Source organism: Drosophila albomicans, chromosome 2L, assembly GCF_009650485.2.
Source record: "Drosophila albomicans strain 15112-1751.03 chromosome 2L, ASM965048v2, whole genome shotgun sequence".
Lineage (NCBI taxonomy): Eukaryota > Metazoa > Arthropoda > Insecta > Diptera > Drosophilidae > Drosophila > Drosophila albomicans.
In genome coordinates this window covers 27,130,326-27,150,661 of record NC_047628.2, presented here as the reverse complement: position 1 = coordinate 27,150,661, position 20,336 = coordinate 27,130,326, and the positions used below count along the sequence as shown (strand labels likewise).

The following is a 20,336-nucleotide window of genomic DNA, read 5'->3' as shown; positions in this document are numbered from 1 at the left end:
GTCAACTTCCTGGCCGCAAAGCATATTAAGACCTAGGCACAGGAAGAGAGAGAGGGTGGAAGGGGCACAGGACAGGAAAGGGACTTACGGCAAAGTGAGTATTACAATGAGTCGCACAATTTAAGCCATATTTCCCCTGAGGGGTTCTTGTTTGCCTTCGTTCCTTCCCTTCTGGCTTCTAGCTTCTAGCTTCTTCTTCTGTCGTGCACATTTTTTTTTTTTTTTTTGTGGGGTGTAATGGTTAAATTTTCAAACTGAACTTTTTGGCTAGTCCTGCGGCATAATTTGCACACGCGCCTCAGGTGTCAACATAATTTATAATAATTATGAAATTCTACCTATAAAATGCGCCTATTCACTTCTCTCATTTTGTTTAGAACGATATTTCATGCGGGGCCAATTTAGTAATTGGCAGCAGAATCGAATTATGTTCAACATAATTGCTACCATATTTTTGTTGCTATTAGTTGGAAAAATGTTACGTCGGCTAGCCAATTTATTTGTTCAAATACCTGGGCACATGTTGTTAATTAGGTTAACTAAAACATTTAATTAACAAGCACAAACACGCGCCTATTACGTTGATTATGTTTGTGCATTCAATATTAATTTTACTGACGCGAATTTTAAATCGAAATGATCTGCAAAATCAGCTAAAATGTGATGCCTTGGTTTTATCATTTTTGTTTGAAGTATTTTGTAATAGGTTTAATATCAATCAATATAAATATTGACTGCGAAATATGATTCCAAATTAAACTCAAAATGTTTTGTAAAATAAAATGTAAAATAAGCTAAATCAACATTTCTTGACTTTATATTAATTTCTTAAAATATTTTGTAATATATTTCTATCAATTCTTTTAAATCCAAATATAAGCCAAAGTATTATTCTTTGTCTTTATAATTTCGCTTTAGAATGTTTTGCCATTTGTTTAATATATATTAATCAAAATAAAGCTGTGAATTTTTATATTTGAATGTGGCTTTTTATATTTACATTATTTTGTTAAGATTTTATATGTTTCTCTTGAAATATTTTGTAATATATTTATACCAATTATTCTAATTCCAAGCTTAAACTAAAGTATTTTTCTTTGTCAATCATAATAAATCAATATTTAAACTAAATCATTATTCTTATTATTTATGTTGTTCATTTGAAGTAACATCAATTATTACGATTCCAAACGCTTTAAAGTTTTATACTTTGCCTCTTTTCTAGTAAAATAATAAAGCAAATTGATTGCATTTTCATGTTGTGTATTAACTTGTGTAAATAATAAAAGAGCTTAAATTATTTAAATGCCCATTTTCATTTACTTTTCGGGTCTTTGCAGCACACACACTCGAGAGTCGAAATCTTTAGAAATTCTTTTGTGTTTTGTGCTGCAGTCATGGCTTAAATTTAAGGCAATCACTTGCCGCAAAAAGCCCCAGCCAAAGGGACACAGAACTTTGTTGTTGTTGTTGTCCCTGATGTTGTTGCTGTTGTTGGCCATGGCCCTAACAGTATCAGGCTGCCTAACAGACATGCCGTTAGCACAAAAACAAATGGCCAGGGTTTGTCAGTCAGTCAGATTCTATGCAGGCATTCACTCACTTTTTTCATTCAGTTTGTCCTACATAACAGCACGCGCTTAGGCTTAGTCTATGAGTGTGTGTAGGTGTGTGTACAGGTGTGTGTGTGTGTGTGTGTGTGCTTTGTATTGCATGCCATTGAACAGCGCAATAGAAATACCTGTTTCTGTTTTTTGTGGTAGCAATGCCAGAGGTAAACTTTAAAGTGATGCTGCGACAAGCACACGATGCGTATGCGCAATTTAATTTCATTAAGCCAAGCTGTCAACGCAGATTCTCTCTCTATGCGAGAGCTATGCCCTGCCAAGTGACTTATAAACTGGTAGCGAACGCATGTGAGTGACCTTTAAGAGGCGTCCTTCGAGGCTTCGCTGCTGTTGAAGTCCTGCGTTGAAGCGCTGCGTTTTGGGATATTTGCATATTTAACAAGGCGACGCGTTTCTAGTCACATAATTAATTATGCAAAAGGCAGCGAGCAGCAGCAGCAGCAGCAGATAGCTTGCCTATGTAAATCTGCGTCTGTGTGTGCTATGATGTTTTTACGTGGCATCAAGTATACGCACTGTGGGCCCAACTATTTTGCATAAGCCACTCAATGCGGAGATAGAGATAGAGAGAGAGTGTCTGTCAGTTAGTCAGTCATTCATTGAGTCGGTCGTCGTTTTAAATAACTGACAACAAGGTGCTAAAATTATTCATGGCTTCTAATTACGCAACATGATTTTCATTTGAAAAGTTTCTTCGGTTACAGTTTTCGGTTGTCAATCTCGCATCTGTTTGGGATTTGGGTCTACACAGCTTTGTGTTTTGTTTTATTGCACACAACAGCACACAACATGTTTGGCCAAGCGAGTATGTGTTTAATTGATTTTATGTAAATTTCATTTATCCCAAGCACACAAATTGAGTAGCTATCGTCATATATACGAGTATAACATATTTTGCTTTGCTGCCAAGCATTATTAATTTATGCACTTGCTTATGTTTGTCATTCGGTTTTTGAGCTGCCAAATTGAGTTTATTATGTGGAGCACTTTCAAATATTCAAGCAATCTCATATTTGACCATCGTGTGTGTGTGTGTGTGATTAATTAATTAAGCCTCAGTATTGATATCAAATTACAGCTACTTTACTTTACTCAACTCGAAGTTAAATAAAAGCTATGGAATTTCGGCACCTGCTAAAGATGCAGACAATTGCTTTAATTAATATTGTGCTAGCAATAGAATTCTTTTGTAAATGAAGTATATTAAATAACCAATTAGCTTCGAGTTAAACGAAAGCGACATAAATATGGCTTAAGTAGCTAATTGGTTAAAGTTTAATGAATGATAATTGAACTTATTTTGTAAGCAATCATTGGCAAGTCAAATTCAAATTGAATGTTTTCAAAATTCTAAATATAAATACAATTCAAAATCACCTATTTAAAAATAGTATTGAATTATTTTGTAAGTAAATATTCTCAAGTGAAATTTAAATTAAATCTACTCAAAACACAATTAATACTTATGCATAATTTACTAATTTTAAGAAGCAAATATTCTCAAGTGAAATTCATATTTAAATTTAATTTGGAATTTACTAATTTAGAAATTTTAATGAACATAAATATTCCCAAGTGAAATTCAAAATTAATCTACTGAATATTATTTCTAATTTACTAATTTCGAAATTTGAAATCGTTGATTTATTAAAACGGTGTTTTATGTATTTTTATGCTTGCAGTTTGAACTGGGATTAAAACCTGCTGGGATGCTGGATATATGCGCTTTCGCTGGCTGACATTTTGCTGATGTTTCAATTAATTTGTGCACATGTTAAGCGAAGAGGAATAAAAGCAATAATATCAACAACAAGAGCTGGAATAACAACCAGCAGAAGAATAACAAGCAGCAAGTGAAAGGAGACAAAACTGAAACCGAAACAGCAACAGAAATGGAAAAAGAAATAGAAATGAAAATGAAAATGAAAATGAGCATGAGAATGAAAAGGAAGCAAAGACAAACGCGGGCAAATAGACAAACACAAATTGCTGAACAAACACAAGCAGGACGCATGTAAATGTAACTGTGAATACACTTCCCTTTACAACTAAACGTGGGTGTAACTCTCTGCGAGTGTGTCGCTGTATGTGTGTGTGTGGAGCTCATAATAAGAAGAGCAAATAGCAAAGAGCGCATGGAAAATAAAAATAAATAGCAAACGACAAAACGCAGGCCACAAACTAAAAGCAACAAGACGTAGAAGAAGGAGAAGGAGTGGAGAAGTGGAGAAGAGGAGAAGGGAGAGGAAGACACATCAGTTTGCTGGTGGGTGACGCGTTCCCTCGTTGGCGGTCAAGTGAAATTTATTGCATTGCACAAATGAGACAACAACAACAGCAACAACAACACAAGGCAAACTAAAACGCAAGGCAAACAGCTGCAAAAAAAAAAAAAGAGAAGAGAGAAAACAGAAAAACTAAAAAGGAGAAGGAAAAAACACACTGCTGCGTGCCCCAAATTGTAGCAAAAAAGAAAAATAACCGAAAATTCCGCAACAAATTGAAAAATTAAAGTTTTACCAACACGACGAAAGAAAAGTTGGCCAAGAAAAAGCGAGCAAAAGTGTTACAAACAGAGCGAGAGAGCGAAAGAGAAACCAAAATAAGTACACAGAAGAAGAGGAGAAGAGAACGCACAACGGAACACATTAATGCAACAAAATGGGTGCAACTTTGAATAGACGACGCCGGCGTGGCCAAAGCTTCGTTGCTGCTGTTGCTGCCCCACCTCGTTGCTGCACGTTGTGGAACCTGCTGCTGCTTCCTTTGGCATTGGCAATCCTGCTCTCGAGTGGTGAGTAGAAATAAGGGAGATGGGTTTGGGTTTGAATGTTTATTTAATTTATTAGCAACTTTGGCAAAGGCAGCGCCAAACGAGCCCCGCAAAAATTGGCCAACAAAAAAAAAGAAAGTTTGCTTTTCGTTTTTTTCTCTTGCACATATTTTAGCCAACAATATTAGTTGCCCAGCCCCGAAAGAGAAGCAGCAGGAGAAGAAGTAGTGTGTGCGAAAGTTTGAGCCACATTTTGTCGCCCTTAAAGGCCAGATACTTCGATTACGAGTACTTAATCGATTTAAGGCCGTGCAGAGCTCTTACGAGATGCCAAACAACTTTGACAGTTGCCAAAGTCAAACGGCGTTCGTTCGTCAGTCGAAGAGTCAGACAGTGAGACAGTCGAGACAGTTGGGAAGTCAGTCGAAACCTTTGAATCCATTACCGAAAATGGCGTAAATCTCAGCTGACTTGACAAACTTTGTGGCATATTTAAACCTCGGCACGACCTTCGTTTCTTGCCATCCTCATTCCGTTTCTTATTCTCGGCTTGACGCATTAATAATAAGTTTGCCTTATTTTTAATTAAGTTCATCAAACTACTTGACAATATAAACAAAATTAACTGGCGTCTTGTCGCTGTGGTAAACTCATTTCAAGCCAAGCCAAGCCAAGCGAAAGCTGCGTATACGCAATGCCAAACCCAACTCAAAAAACTTTTTGTGCGGTTAAATGGAGATTATTATTTTATATCTCGAACACTGCGATGAGTTGTCTCCAAAGATTGTTTTCTTCTCTTTGCTTTTGTAAATCAATTATAATGCCTGCTTGGTGTTGAACATTTCTTTCTATTCATTAGTTGTGCGCGTGGCTGGAGCATCATTTTTTTGGCGTCATTTAATTAAGTTGATTGCTTAGACTCGTAATGGATGCGCTAGTTTTTTGAGTGGTCATATAAAAGTTTCTCGGCGTCGCATTTAATTAAATAAATAAACATGCACAAGTTTCTCTCAGCTCTCTCAGTTTTTTTTTGATGCTGCAACTTGTTAAAGCAAAAAAAAGTTTACTTTTTCTGTTTACTATTTAAGAGTAGAGTTTCAGTGCTTTTATGTGGATAATTTGCTCAATTGGAGGCGAAATAATTACTGACAAATACAATTTCGTCTAGACAGAGGCAAACGAAATGATTGTTGTGGCACTTAATTCGCTCGGAAAGCGCGTCACTGAATTATAGATAAAAATCTTACTTTCTTATTATGAGGTCACGTACGCATGTCACAGCAAAAAAACCAAAAAAAAAAAGGAGAGAAATTCCAGAGCGTACGAAAAGTGAGCAACAATAATGAAATTAAGCAAACGTGGCCGAAAATGTAACCAAGCGAAAGCAGCCAGAAGGAAGTACATATTTATTGGCAGTACATGAAACTAATGCTAACCGACACGCAGACTTTTCTCGACTTCCAGTTAATGAAAAGTAGCCAACTCATCGCACAGAGAAAGAGGAAGAAATTTATTAAAGCAAACTGATTGAAATGCTCTGCAAATATTGTGAATCAATTATCTGTAATAATGCTACTAAATTGCGTTCACGTGCAATCGCGTTTTAAATAACTTTCAAGCTAACAAATTAAATGAAGCGCCTAAAAACATGCTGCAATAATTTGCATACTGCCAATGGCTGTCATATATATGTACGTGTGTGTGCGTGTGTCTCCATGTAATTAATCATAAAACGCAAAATTGATGTTTTCAATTTAATTGAATTAATCGATTTCACCCATTGTTATGATTCAGTTTTGGTTTCGGCAAGCACTTTTTGCCGCCAGCCAATTTACAAGTTGAAATGAATTTTAATTATATTACAACACACACACACACATAGTTATATACAGCTGTGTGTGTGTGCACTAATTGATATCCTAATTAAAGAAAATAGGTGCTGTTGTATTTGGCCCCAGACAATTTGACAATGACAATTTGTATATTGTCACAGCTGGTTTGATTTATTTTCCAGCTCAGGCATTTGCTTAGCCTATTTGTTGCACATTTGTCGATTGAAAACTGTAATAATAATTTACTATTAATTATGGCCAATAATGTTTGCCTATATCACTCGAAAAAGTTTTTGGACTTTAAGCAAATAAACAAATTTGGAACATAAACACGCGACATAGTTTTCACTTTGTGTGGCTCGAGATTAATTCGGTGTCATTTGCATTTCTATGCACCGCCTGCGAAAACCGATGACAAACTTTTTGAGTTGCAAGTTTTGAGTTTCGAGTTTCGAGTTATCTCTGTGTGTGTGTGTGTATTTTGCATTTTTATACCCGGTACCCACAGGGTAGAAGGGTATTATAATTTTAAAATAGTTATTTAAAAATACCTTTGTATGGAGGTCTTAGTTACTTTGGCTGACAATCTGGTTGATTTTGCACTCTATGGTATATTTATGAATATACCAAATATATAATTCAGTATATTTTTAGTATTTTTGTGGTATATTACGTGTATGTATGAATGTGTATACCGTAATATATCAATATACCAAATATATCTATTCGCATATTTTCAGTATTTTTGCAGTATATAAATTTAGTATATTTGTAAAATTTTAAAATACCGCACTGTTTGTTTATATTTAAAGTGGTATATTTTGAATTACTATATCAATATACCAATTATAGTATTCGGTATACTTTAAGTATTTTCGATGAATATTATTTGGTAAATTTTTCATGTATTCAAAATGACATTATATAAATTCTTTTGCTTTTATTGCAAAGGGGTATCTCAGCGTCGAGCACACTCGACTGTAGCTTTCTTACTTGATTCCCTCTTGGTTCTCCACAATATGCAAATGCAAGTGGGACTGCAATGCAGCAAAAGCAAAGGAGCGAGGAACGTGCTCCATTTACACCCAGCTACAGAATGAAACGCACTCGTCGTTGTCGTCAAAAGAAGAAAACGAGCCTGCTACAGACAGGCATACGAGAGACAGGGAACATCACAGACAATAGACAGCTGAGACTGCGACTGCGACTGAGACTAGAGACAAACTTCCGCTTGTGATTGCAGATTAAGCACGTTCCACACAGGCTCGACTGTCTCGTCTGTCTCGGCTGTCTGTAAAGCCTGTAAAAAGGGGTCGCAATTGATGCGTATTGATGCTGCCGGCTTGGCGTTTGCGAAACATGCAAAAACACAGCTTTATTTGCTCAAGGCTCGGCTCAACATCCGGTCTGAACTGATCCCATTGCCCCTGCATAAATCACCATCATCATCTCCGACGACTGCATCATAATTTGTGCGTTTGCAACTGTAATTAAACTAGTTGGATTTACTGCTAAACACTTTGATTTAGCCTTGCTCAATAGCAAGGCTTGCGTCTGACGATTGCCGACTGCCGACAGAAATGATTTGAAAATCAACAATAATTAAGTATGAAACTTTTGTGTTCGAAACTTTCATTTCAAGGTAAAATACTATTTAGATTGTAACACGACATCAAATGCAAAACTTTTCAGTAAATGCTGAAAGGTTTCTGACCCTTCTCCTCCCCTTTGAGAGTTTATCTTAATTAAGCGTCAGTCGGATGATACAAACTTTTGCCATTGCATGGCGATTTCAAGTCATCGTTGGCACAACGTATAATTAGCTAGGTTTTCAATTGCGGTTCCTGTTGTTGATAGCTTGGCATCAAGATGTGCCCAGATGCTGCCCACACTTTGTCACTTTATTTTTGGCACACAATTGTGCCATTTCCTGCCTCATTGCTGACGTCATTTGACGTCTAGGTCAGTTATTTTTATCTGGCATGCGGAATGTTTTGTTCCTATTTGAATAAATGATTATCATATTGTGAGAGTAGCAAAAAACGTCTCAATATACAAGGTAAACAATTCATAGAAATACTTCTCAATGTGGCAAAATGAAATTGTGGTACTTTCATGTGAAGCAAAATAACCCGAAGGCCGTGAAATGAATGGAGTGAAGTATATGGAGTGGGGCTTTCGTGTGTCACGCTTGCGGAATTGTGTTCGCTGAAATTAAACCTAAATAGTAGATCAAAGCGTAAAAGAAGTCGCTTACGGTTCAAGAAAAGTGTTGCATACTTTTGTGCGCACTTTGAAAATGCATTTACTTTGAGCTGCGTTTGAATGCTAAAATCATACTTGATGTCATAAATGCTTGACTCAAAGTGTTCTCAACACATCAATAGCCCACGCACAGGAAAATCAGGAAAAACAAACGGCGACCGACGCCGCCAAAGGGAACTGCACTCAAAAGGCGCTCGCGTTCCCTAGTTCTCCTCGCTTCTCCTGCTTCTGACTCTGATTCGGATACTAGCTCTCTCTCTCTCTCTGCTTTTGGCCGGCGTCGTCGCCGCTTCAATGGCGGCTGTTTGCCTTTGTGCATTGTGCTCAGCTCGGCGCACCAAGTTCTTTGTGCTTGTTTATTTTACCGCCAAAGGCTGTCGCAGTCGCTGTCGCTGTTGCTGTCGCTGTTGCTGCCTGGTTGCTTGGCTTGGCTTTGACTGTTTGGTCGGTCAAATGCCTTTAATGCTGCCGCTTCCTGTGGCGTAATGAAAATGAGCTTTTATTTTTAGCAAAATGCCAACGCACTACACAGCACAACACAAACAACACCAACAGTAACCAGACAAACAACGACAGCAACGTGCGGCAGCTGAAATTAAGCATTGTGTTCGTATTTATAGCATCCACATCAGCAGCCTAAATATATACGAGTGATATATGTTAAATTTACGATGCTACCACGGATTCCCCTTTGAATTAACCATTAACTAATTTAGTTGGCACAAAAGCAACATTAACTAATTTGACAAGCAGTCCAGAGGGCAAAAGAGTCGAAAAGAGCAGTTGAGTTATAGCAAGCTATGTGAAGAAATATTCCAAAATTAATTTAGGCTATTATTTGAAATTATCACAGTCAGTTGAGGCTGCACATATTTAAGTAAACTGCATTTTATAATACCAAAGAATGTTATACAAGTTTCGACTTGTTAAAGTACTGAATATTTTAGAGTTTCTTCTTTCATTGATGAAGCAGAGTCTTTATAAAGAATTCAGCAATCAAATATAACACCTTATTAGCTATGTATTTGAAAGCTTACTCTTTCAATGGGAAACTTTATAGGTTGCTAAAAACTGAGTTACTCAAAAGAATTCCATAATAAAATCAAATTTCTATCAAATCCGGATTGTTGGAGTATGGAAGCAGAATGAAAGTACTCTAAAAGCAATAATTTTGAAAGTATTATATATTTAAGCAAGCATAATTTAGAAGTTAAAGAAGTTTTTTATTTAAAACAGAAAAGAATTTAACTTCTTTCAGATTGAAATTTTTAACAAATCTGGACTTTAAATATGAGAAAGAAACGTACTTGAATGATATGATACATCTTCAAGCTTTTTGTTTAGAAGTTACTATAATAAGTAAAGGATGGGTTAAGAAATGCTATTTAATAATAATCTTGATTTGCTATTAGTTTTGGATTGGAAGAGTTGGAAAACATAATAAAGGTCCTTTAGCATAAGAAGCTTCTTATTTAGAAATTAAAGTTATTGGTTAGGAGAAAGAATTTAATAGCCAAATTAAATTCATATTCTAAGCATAAACAATATACTTTAATAGCAGTATTTATGAATATTGTACTAATATAAACTTTATCCCTATACAACCAATTTCCCTCTGGAACTTTCGTAAGATTCTAGCTTATTTAAAAGTTGCTTTCTTTATGCAATCCCCTTCCTAATGGAATATGCTGTAGACTGCTTTCTTTTAGCTTTCAGTGCTCAGTTTTCAGCTTTCCATGCAGTTGCTCATTTCAGCTGCAATATTAATTTCATATCTTGATTTTCGTGTCATAGCTTTGACCCAAATTGTCTAAGCCTACCTCTACTCTATTCGGCTTTTGTGTGCGTTTAAAAGTCGGCAACTTTTCGTTTCGTTGTCTCGTTGTCTCGAGTGCACAAAACAGAGGGAGTGAGAGACTTGCTCCCCACAGGGAGATAGCGATAGAGAAAGCAAAACAGTTACGAGACAAAGAGAGAGAGAGAGAGAGAGAGAAAAAGTCTCAGCAGTCACGTTTCACACGCCTCAAGTTGAATGCTTTCATTCTTCTCGCTGGCTGGCATTGTGTTGGCAAAACAAAAGCGCATTGTTTTGGCTCGCCAGCGAATTTCTTTCGATTTCCTTGACTTTTATGCACTCGCTGCAAGTTATTTATGGTCCTGGCATTGAGCAGCAACGTCATTGTTCTAATAATGCCTATTAAAGCGAAGCGAAAGCAAAACCAACGAATGCAACAAAACTGAGAAGTCATCATCTTAGTTACTTAATCGACTACTAACTAATATCGTGTGTGCATCCTTCCTTTTGCAGGCACTGTTCAGAGCCTGACAATGACTGAGATTCGCATACCGAAGCACATCATGAGACATGAGGATGCCGTGTTGGGCTGTAAATTCGATTTAGATGGCGAGTCGCTCTACTCCGTGAAATGGTATAAAGATGGCTTCGAATTCTATCGCTATGTGCCACGTGATATGCCACCTGGACAGGTGTTTCCGTTGCCCGGCGTCGATGTCGAGGTAAGTGAACGAATGAAGCTTAAACTGATTCTCAATTCAATTCGAGTTGAGTAGGCAGCATTTTTTATTTCACCCATCAATGTCAATTACTACAACTACATCAACTAGACAGAGAGAGAGAGAGAGAGAGAGTGAGAGCAGACAGCAGACAGGAAATAGTCTACTACACACACGTTCGTTCAACATTTTCGGAAACTCAATGTAATGTACTCCAAGAACAAATCGAAAGTGCTGCAGACGTTGGAGGAGTCTGTGCCGCCTCTGAACCAGGACGATGCCGTCGAGATGATGGCTCAAATGGTCCGTCAGCCAACAAGTAATCCCATCGAGGCTGGACTGCGTCTGGGCAGGATTGATAAGGACCAGAGCATTATGCATATGGAGAGTCAATTGAAACTACATGCAGCCATGGAACATTTCGATGCGACGCCGGAACAACTGGACAATGTGTTTCCAGTCAGTGATAAGGAACTGACCGAACTCGTTGAGGCAACTGTCTCACTGATGGATGCTGACGATGACGATGAAGATGATGATGAAGAGGATGATGAAGACGATGACGATGACGATGATGAAGATGATGAGGAGGATGATGATGATGACGACGACGATGATTATGCAGAGGAGAATGAGAAAGTCGCAAAGCCTTTAGCTAATGATAAGCTGGAAGCAGACTCTGTTCAACGCTTTAGTGTCAATCACAAAACATTCTGAGTACTTGCATTGAGAGTTTTGAAATGAATTCTTTTCTGTTCTATGGCAAAAGTTGCAAATTATTATTGTTGAAATTAAAACTAAGCACAGTGAAAAGCAGAGTGTGTTTATAGAGTGAAGTTTAAGCAGCTTAGACAGCAAAAGTGAATACTATATAGCAAAAGAATAGATAAATATAGAAATTTATAAAGAGAGAGAAAGATATAGATTAATATAACTTCCAACATGGAAAGCTCTAATTTTCACTTACTATATTTATACTTTTATTCAATACTATATATTTTATTTTCATTATTTCTAATTTTCCCCATTTTGTCTCATTGAAATATTCTGTTTAAAGCTACTTATTTCACGTAGTATTCCATATATCATTTCTTATATTTAATGTTATAGTTAATGTTACAAACAAAGCTATTACTTTCGCTTACTATGGATATCTTCTGATACTTTATATTTAATTTAGTTCTACTTAAATTTTCATACGTATATTTCTGATTGTACAATTATTACTTTGAACTCTTAACTTCTAACTAGCTATTATGCTAATCGTAAAGGATATTCAACTTTCAAAGGTTTAACTTTCATTGCTTTTAATTCAGATTAATTTCGTTTTCTGCTGTTATTGCAATATTGTTTTACATATGCTTAGCTCAAACTTTTGTTTTTTTGCATGCTTAATACTTTATGAAATGAAGTATTCTATAATTATGAGGACAAGTGCACGAATTATGCAAGCAAGATATAAACTAATGTAAATTTTCTATTATTATTCTCATTTTGACTACTTTCTTCTTGGCGTACACTTTTTAATATTCAATCTTTTATTTTTCTATTTCTGCAATCTTAATTTTCATATTTATAAACTCCCAACTTTTAATGTTAGCACACTTACTCAAGGTAATATTTTACATTTATGAGGCCTTTAATCGCTCAAGAGTGCAAGCAAAGAATTATGCAAGCAGGCGAAGAAAAATATGTGTGTTATAGTTTCCTCTACATTCGTAATTTGGCCTACATACGAAGCTCTCTCTCAGACTTTCACTTATGTATATAAGGAGTATTATATGTATATGCCTTCTCTTAATATGTATTTATATTATTTTCGTATTTTTATTGCCGTTGCAGTTGCAAAACTCGACGGACATTGCCGTCGTTCTGCGCTCGGTGAGCCTACAGTCGACGGGTCGTTATCGGTGCGAAGTGTCCGGCGAGGCGCCTTCGTTCCAGACAGTTTCCGGTCATGAGGACATGATTGTTGTGGGTAAGTGAACAGTGCAAGGAAAACAAGCAAGGGAGAGAGAGAGTAAGGAAGAGAAAGAGAGAAGGAAAGAAGAGGACGCCAAGCAAGATTAATTGCTCAGCACGGACTAAGCGATGAAAAGTAATCTGTTTCTTTGTCTAGAGTATGCACACACACATAGAGAGAGAATGCCTCTCACACACACAGACACACAGCCACACACATACATGTGCCCATACCTATAAAATATTTCGCATTTATTTAGTTTATGCTTCGGCATTGTTTCTCGCTGCGATTTACAAATTCTCAAGCATGAAACCTGTGCGAAAAACAAAAAAAAAAACCAAAATAAATACAACAAAAAAGCTAAAGCATAAAAATAAAATGAAACCGAAAACGAAAAGCGCACAAAAAGATATAAAACTGACTATATAGAAGGCACTACGCAGAGTCAGAGTCAGAGTCAGGCACTTGGCCAGTTGGGCAGCGTTCAACAACCTTCACACACACAAGTGCAGACAGATGTGCAGACATTGTCTGTGTATGCGAGTGTGTGTGTGTGTGTGTGTTGTGTTTTGTATTATTCTGCTGGCAAATTGCCCATGTACGTGATGCAATTCTGTTGCTCACTTACAGCTCCAGCTACAGACCTGGCAACGGCAACGCCAAAAGCATGGACTCCGTCTACTTTCTGGCTCTGGCTCTGGCTTCAACTCGATGTAGTAGCTTCAGCTTCAGCTACACAGCTTCTGCTGACGGGCTGTGCAGCAACTTAATTTGAAATTTTTGCGCAATCCAACAAAACATGGCGAAAATATGGCAAAACGCAATATGAAAAAGTGCTTTGGGGAAAACTTAGAATAAACGTGTTTAATAACAGCCGCAACGGCCGTTGAAGCTTTCTCTATCTCTATCTCTCTCTCTCTCTCTCTCTCTTTCTGTTTCGCTTCGTTTCATGGCAAATAGCATCACGATAAATCCCAGTTGCTATTCGCTATGTATTTCACATTTGCAGTCTCGCTTTTTCGCACAGTTATTGCAAACTTGCTGCTTAACACACAAATGAATAAGTTAAAGCAAAAGCCTACAACGAACTGCGTTTACTCTGATTTGAAGGGAGGTAGACTTTTGATACTAATCTACTTTTTATATTATGCAAATATGCCATTAAATCCAGACATCGATTAAAGTAGCTTAATGGGTTGCGAAATACAATAGAATACAATAACTTTAAATGAGTATTCAATTTGTAGCATAAATCTTCCTACAAATTGTTCGACTTGTAAATAGAAAAAAGGTAACACACCTCTAAATATTTATACAAGAAATCAGTAGGGAAATAACGGTATTGTTAGGCTACATTTTTGTGAGCAAATTATAAAAATACACGTTTGCTTCTGATCCGAAATATATCGAATTGAGAGAGGTCTAAGTAACAAAATATATATATAAATAAAAACACATTAGCCCAAAATATGAAAAAAATGAGGTATCAGTTTACAGCATAAATTTATCTACACAGTGCTACTCGATTTGTTAATAGAAAAAAGGCAACACTCCTCTAACTATTTATATAGGAAATCAATAAAATTGTAACATATAAATATTATAAATACAGCGAGAATTCCACTCTCCAAATCAACCCAAAAAGAGAGGCATAAGCAACTAGATATAACAAGAAAACGTACCCAAAATATGAAAGGTGTAAAAGCAAAGAGCTATTCCTAACTCAAAACATATCCAAAAGATATACCCAAAATATTTATAGATCTCTTAACACGTTTTAAGCAATGAAAGTGTGGGAGATGAGAGATATTTCTCACTCATAACATATCCAAATGAAAATAGCTAAACAACTAAATTTTACTTACTAAATATATGAATAAAATATACCCAAAATAATTATATTTCTCTTAACACATTTTGAACAATGAAAGTGTGGGAGATGAGAGATATTTCAAACGCAAAATATATCCCCTAAGAAAAGGCATAAAGTATACCCAAAATATAGATAAAGCCTAACTTGTTTTAAATTATAGAAGCGTGTTAGCAAAGAGATATTTCTAGTACCAAATCCAAAAAGAAAAGACATAATCAACTAAATATTGCCTGCTAAATATATAAATAAAAATAAACCTAAAATATAAATTACAACTTGTACATTTTAGGTCATGAAAGAGTTTATGAAAAAAGATATTTCTAGCGCCAAGTATATCAATAGGATAAGAAGTAAATATATAAATAAAAAAAGATGACACCTAACACGTTTTACATAACAAAACTTTGTGAGAAGAGAGATATTTCTAGCTTCAAATAAACCCAAGACAAGAGATATTTCTAGCTTCAAATAAACCCAAAATTGGAGACACAAGCAACTAAATATTACTTGTTAAAAGTATAGCTCACATAACTCGCGTTTTAATTATTAAAAGTGTATAATCAAACACTTATTTGTGGCACAAAATAGACTTAAAAGAAAAGGCGTAAGCGACTAAAATGATAAATAAAATATGACCAAAATATATGTTACAAGAGTAACACGCATTTTAGGCAGAGTGAGTTTATAAGCAAAGAGATATTTTTAGCAACAAAATATACTCTACACTCAAGTTAGATTTGTTTGTGTACTAAATGTACTTCATGTCGAGTTGATTCAAATATTCATTTGGTTGTTTGTAGTCAGACTTACCTGAAGTATATGGTATAAACGTTGGTTGGTTGCGACACCGACAGCAACACCGACAGCAACAGCAACATCATTATGATTATCATTGACATCGGCATTGGCGCTCAATTGTTACTCCCCAGGCAATTTCGTGTTCATTTCCGCCTGAAATGGTTAAGAGACGAAGGAGAGGAGTATAGTAGGAGACTATCAGAATGTGTATATCGCATAATTAGGCTAACTAACTAACTGGGCTTAGACTCACTCGTATGCTAGTTTATGGGAAGCAGGCTTCGAGTCGAGTCAAGGCAGCAATCAAAGCTGCACGCTTCCGTTGTGCTACGGGAATTACTTAATTATGCTCGACTTTAATGTTGCGCTGCTCGACGATCTGAATCCGAGAATCAGTATCACAATCAAAGCAGCAGTAACTGATTTCCTCCCTCTCCCTCTCCCCTTCTCCTCTTCTATCTCGTCGAGCATAAGCGGATTATGACTATGACTCTTGCAGATCTATAAAGTTAATGAATCACCTGTTAATGGCAGCTCGAGAGAGGAAAAAATGCTCGTTTTTGCTCACCGGAAAAACGCAGGAGAAAAAATATCAAATGATTTAAATTACCGGAATATTGAAATTAATGCGGCAGTATATAAGCCTATATGTGCGTTGTGGCTGAAATAATTGAATGTGATTATACTGGCGCACAGCACAGAGCAAAGCACAGCTAAATGACGAGGCGAAATATACATTTGACCCAGTTAGTTGGGGCTTAGTTGGCTTTGATGGCTTTTCAGACCACACCAAACCCACCTCCACCCTCCACCCTTCACCCCGCAAAGGGATAATTGAAGTGCAGGCGCGGAAATTGAAAAACAGAAGCGGAAAATATCATCGACCAACGGCAGTCAAAAAAAACTAACATAGCAAACGAAATTAGATTATCACAAGCAAGCGACTTAAAGTTGAAACAAATTTATTGATTTTTGTTGCTTCACTTTGGATTTACAACAAAAAGGCGATTGTTACCTTGGAACAACCAAAAAAAAAACAAAACAAAAAACCCACATCAAATTGTCCAACAATTATTTCAACCAAAACAAATGGTCAGCAAAAAAAAAAAGAGCAACAATGAGGAGGCCAGTTTGCAGCTCAGTGAAAGGGAAAGCGAAAGGGGAAAGGGGAAATGGACTTCACTTAATGACAACGATGAAACAAAAACAAGTCGAGTGTGCTCGACTGTGACATACCTGCTACTCATTTCAAATAAAAGCAAAACCGTGCGGTATATTCTTTAAATAAACCGAATAAATATACCAAATATACAAAAGCCTGTATTTGGTATATTGATACTACATTCCAAATATACCATAAAGTGTAAAATATACCAAATTGTCAGCCAAAGTAGCAAAGAATCGATTGCAGTAGATGTTTTATGTCATACAAAAGTATTTCTTAACCTAAAATTTTTATACGATTGTAATCAAATTCTCAGGAATCATAAATTTCATTCTTATTATTGTCCAAACCAAAATTCCAGGATGCAGCTTTAAAATTAAGTTCGTTATTCGATTTTTGCCGATTTGTGGAGGCAGAAGTGGGCGTAATGAAATTTAAAACAAAATCTATCTGCGTATGAATATAATAAATACTGTCGAAAAATAACTATTTCTTTATCTCTTATAATCTCTGAGATCTAGGTGTTCATACAGATGGACGGACAGACAGACAGACAGACATTGCTATACCGTCTCGGCTGTTAAGCTAATCAAGAATATATATACTTTATAGGGTCGGAGATGCCTCTTTCTGGCTGTTACGTTTATTTTCAGGAGTCACAAACTTATAATACCCTTCTACCCTATGGGCAGCGGGTATGAAAAGCAAGAATAATAAAAGTAATACTAACAGAGAAAATAAATGAAAAAAAAGAGGGCAAGAAAGAAAGTATCAACAGCTCAATCAATGTCAGAGGAGCGTAAAAATAGTCGCGCCGCATAAAAGACTCAAAATAATAATTTATGCAGTTGAGTAGACTCGAACAAGGAGAAACAAACAAAGAAAGACGAAAAAAAGAGTGCTGTAAAATATAAGCAGAATATCCTTTTTTTCTGATGCCGTTTCTTTGGTTTGCCTTTTGCCCATTATTAAGGGAAGAACAGCAGCAAATATTAATACAAGAGCAATCAAAATGATTATGATTATTAATGCGAACGGAAGCACAAAAAAGGAGACTGCAGTAAAAATAAAGAGAAGACTTTAATATTCAAAGTTTGAGTGTGTGGGTTGCATTCGATATATATTTAGATTCATTTTTCGCAATTCGCAATTTAAGCTGAATGTCTGAATAGCTACACGTCTGTCCATTGGCTGACCCAATTGGCAAACATCCAGGTCAGAGCCAGACACGATGCTCGACAACAACGTGCCAGCATTTTGCAATTGTTGTTTGACCATCTTCTCTCTCTCTCTCACTTTCTATCACTATCTCTGTCTACACTTACTTTGCCATGTTTTCCATAACGAATGTTGCAAGTGGTGCAGCATATTGCTCATTAGTTCAAAGAAATTGCGTATACGACATGTTTAACTACAAGCTGTGCGCTGACTAATCGTTGTGGCCATCACGTTAACCAAAATTCTCCATTTCTACTCCTCTCTCTCTCTCGCAGTTACACCCAAGCATGGACCACAAATCACCGGCGGTCAACCTCGATACCAAATTGGCGACATGGTGCGCGTCAATTGCACTTCGGCGGCATCGAAGCCGGTCTGCCATCTCAGCTGGCTGATTAACGGTATGCACGCCAATCGCTCGCTGCTGCGACCCTATGAACCCAAAGTTGTTGGACGCGAGGGTCTCGAAGTGGCGCGCCTTGGCCTCGAGTTTCGTGTGCGCGGATGACATTTCAAGCATGGCGACATGAAGTTGAAGGTGAGCTTTTCCTTTTGCTTTAAGTTGATTACAGTATATGTATATATATGTGTGTGTTGCTCTGAGAAATTGATACATTACCATGGACGGAGGCCAACGTCAACGTTTTGATTCAATTTGCGACAATATTACAGCGTGTCGTATGTTGATTACAATCTCTGGCCACAGCGAGTGCAAATGTGTGTCGTAAAGGCCACAAAATTTCATGCGAAACGCGGACAGCAGACTTTTATGATGCGACTACTGCCCCAGCTGGGCAGTTGCCACCACCACCAGCAGCAGCGCACCTCACTCGCCACCGCACCACACTTGCCACCGCACAGAGCCATTTCCATATGCGGGTCATTTTTGGGTTATCAGCTGAGCTGAGCTCATGTGGCGTGTGTCAGTTAATGAAAGCATAAAACTTTTAGTGCGCCGTCAACGCGCCAACACATTTGTGTCTCTCCTCTCTCCTCTTCTCTCTCTTCCTCACTCACTTAGTTTTTGCCTGTACTCTTTGCAGTGTGTCGCCAAAATCTCCTCTGTGTACTGGCAAAGCAACGAGGAGAGCGTCGAGAGTGACAAGCATCAGCGCATTCCTGTGCTCGAGTCAAGGGAAACAGTGAGACAGCTGGACAAATCAGCGGAAGGTGAGTACAGAAACATCAGCATCAACATCAACATCAGCATCAATCATTCGCCACACACACACACAAACAGTGCACTAACTCTTGCCACATATTCTCGCCAAAAACTAGACAAGCAACTCAAGAAGAGTCGTCGTCCTGCGGCCGCAACATCTGCAGCTGCAGCAGCGGCAGCAGCAGCTGCTGCATCGAGTGCGTCCGCAGCTGTGTTCATGAGCTGGTCACGCATATTAGCGACATCGTCGGAGTCCATTGCACGCATTTCGCTGTACGCGCTGCCCGTCTTAATAGCATTTCTGTGTAATGCTCGCGCCAGTCTCTGCGCTAAGCTGGCGACAACAGCCACAAGCAAAGAGGAGGCAAACAGCTGCCAGCATGGCCAACATGACCGCCGCCTGTTGGCCCAATTAAGCGACGACTCCACGCCGTGCAGATAACAATTAACGAAGATGTATGGCCAACACCACAACCACCAACAGCAAGCAACCAGGCAACGCCAAACTCATTAAATCTCTGTAAATATATTTCAACTTTGCCAATGCAAGAAAAGTATCCCGGAGTAAAACACACATTAAGTATACGCTGCTTAGCTAAAATGTACATATATGATACAAATAAATATTCCCCTATTAAAATCGAAGTTAGTTTTAGCATATCGTTGTTCCTCTTTCGGGCTTTTAATGCAGGCTAAGAAATTGCTCAACAAGTTTAGAATACTAGTGATGTGAGTTAAGCTGAATAACCTTAATATTCATATATACATTAATATATAGCCAAATCTGTACAAGCCTAGTTATATAAGTGCAATCAAACGAGTCCTGTTACCGCCACGAAACAACAACAAAGCTGAGCTCGGCCTAGAGTCTTCTCATTCAAAAAATGCAAAAGAATCTCACATTTCGTGTATAATACAATTTAGTGTTAATTGAATAAAACTCTTATTAGCATAATTGTTGATACTCTTAGCAAAATACTAAAAACAACTACAATTGAAAGCCAAAAACACTGAACTAGAAGATTTTGGGCTTTGCAATTTTTGAATAGCGATCAAAGTTATGCAAAACTGATTCGTAATGAATTTAAAACATTTCCAGTTAAAGCTAATTAACAGCAATTTCATTAAAATAGTTATATTTTTAG

General features: G+C 37.2%; 2 protein-coding genes across 2 annotated transcripts; both read left to right on the top strand.

Moving 5' to 3' along the window:
* Positions 1 to 3,842: 3,842 nt before the first annotated feature.
* Positions 3,843 to 19,803, top strand: LOC117565289 (uncharacterized). Its single transcript, XM_052001954.1, is given in 6 exon segments — positions 3,843 to 4,422; positions 10,807 to 11,015; positions 12,855 to 12,990; positions 18,305 to 18,567; positions 19,073 to 19,199; positions 19,308 to 19,803. Coding segments are annotated over 6 exon segments (1,194 nt in total). The 5' UTR covers positions 3,843 to 4,289; the 3' UTR covers positions 19,634 to 19,803.
* Positions 11,127 to 11,825, top strand: LOC117565291 (calsequestrin-2). Its single transcript, XM_034244324.2, has one exon. It carries the CDS (start codon positions 11,220 to 11,222, stop codon positions 11,727 to 11,729), a length of 510 nt encoding a protein of 169 aa, XP_034100215.1. The 5' UTR covers positions 11,127 to 11,219; the 3' UTR covers positions 11,730 to 11,825.
* Positions 19,804 to 20,336: the final 533 nt, after the last annotated feature.

What these genes read in the sequence shown, in the direction of transcription:
- LOC117565291 (XM_034244324.2), top strand. Translation starts at nt 11,220, where the DNA reads ATGTACTCCAAGAACAAATCGAAAGTGCTGCAGACGTTGGAGGAGTCT.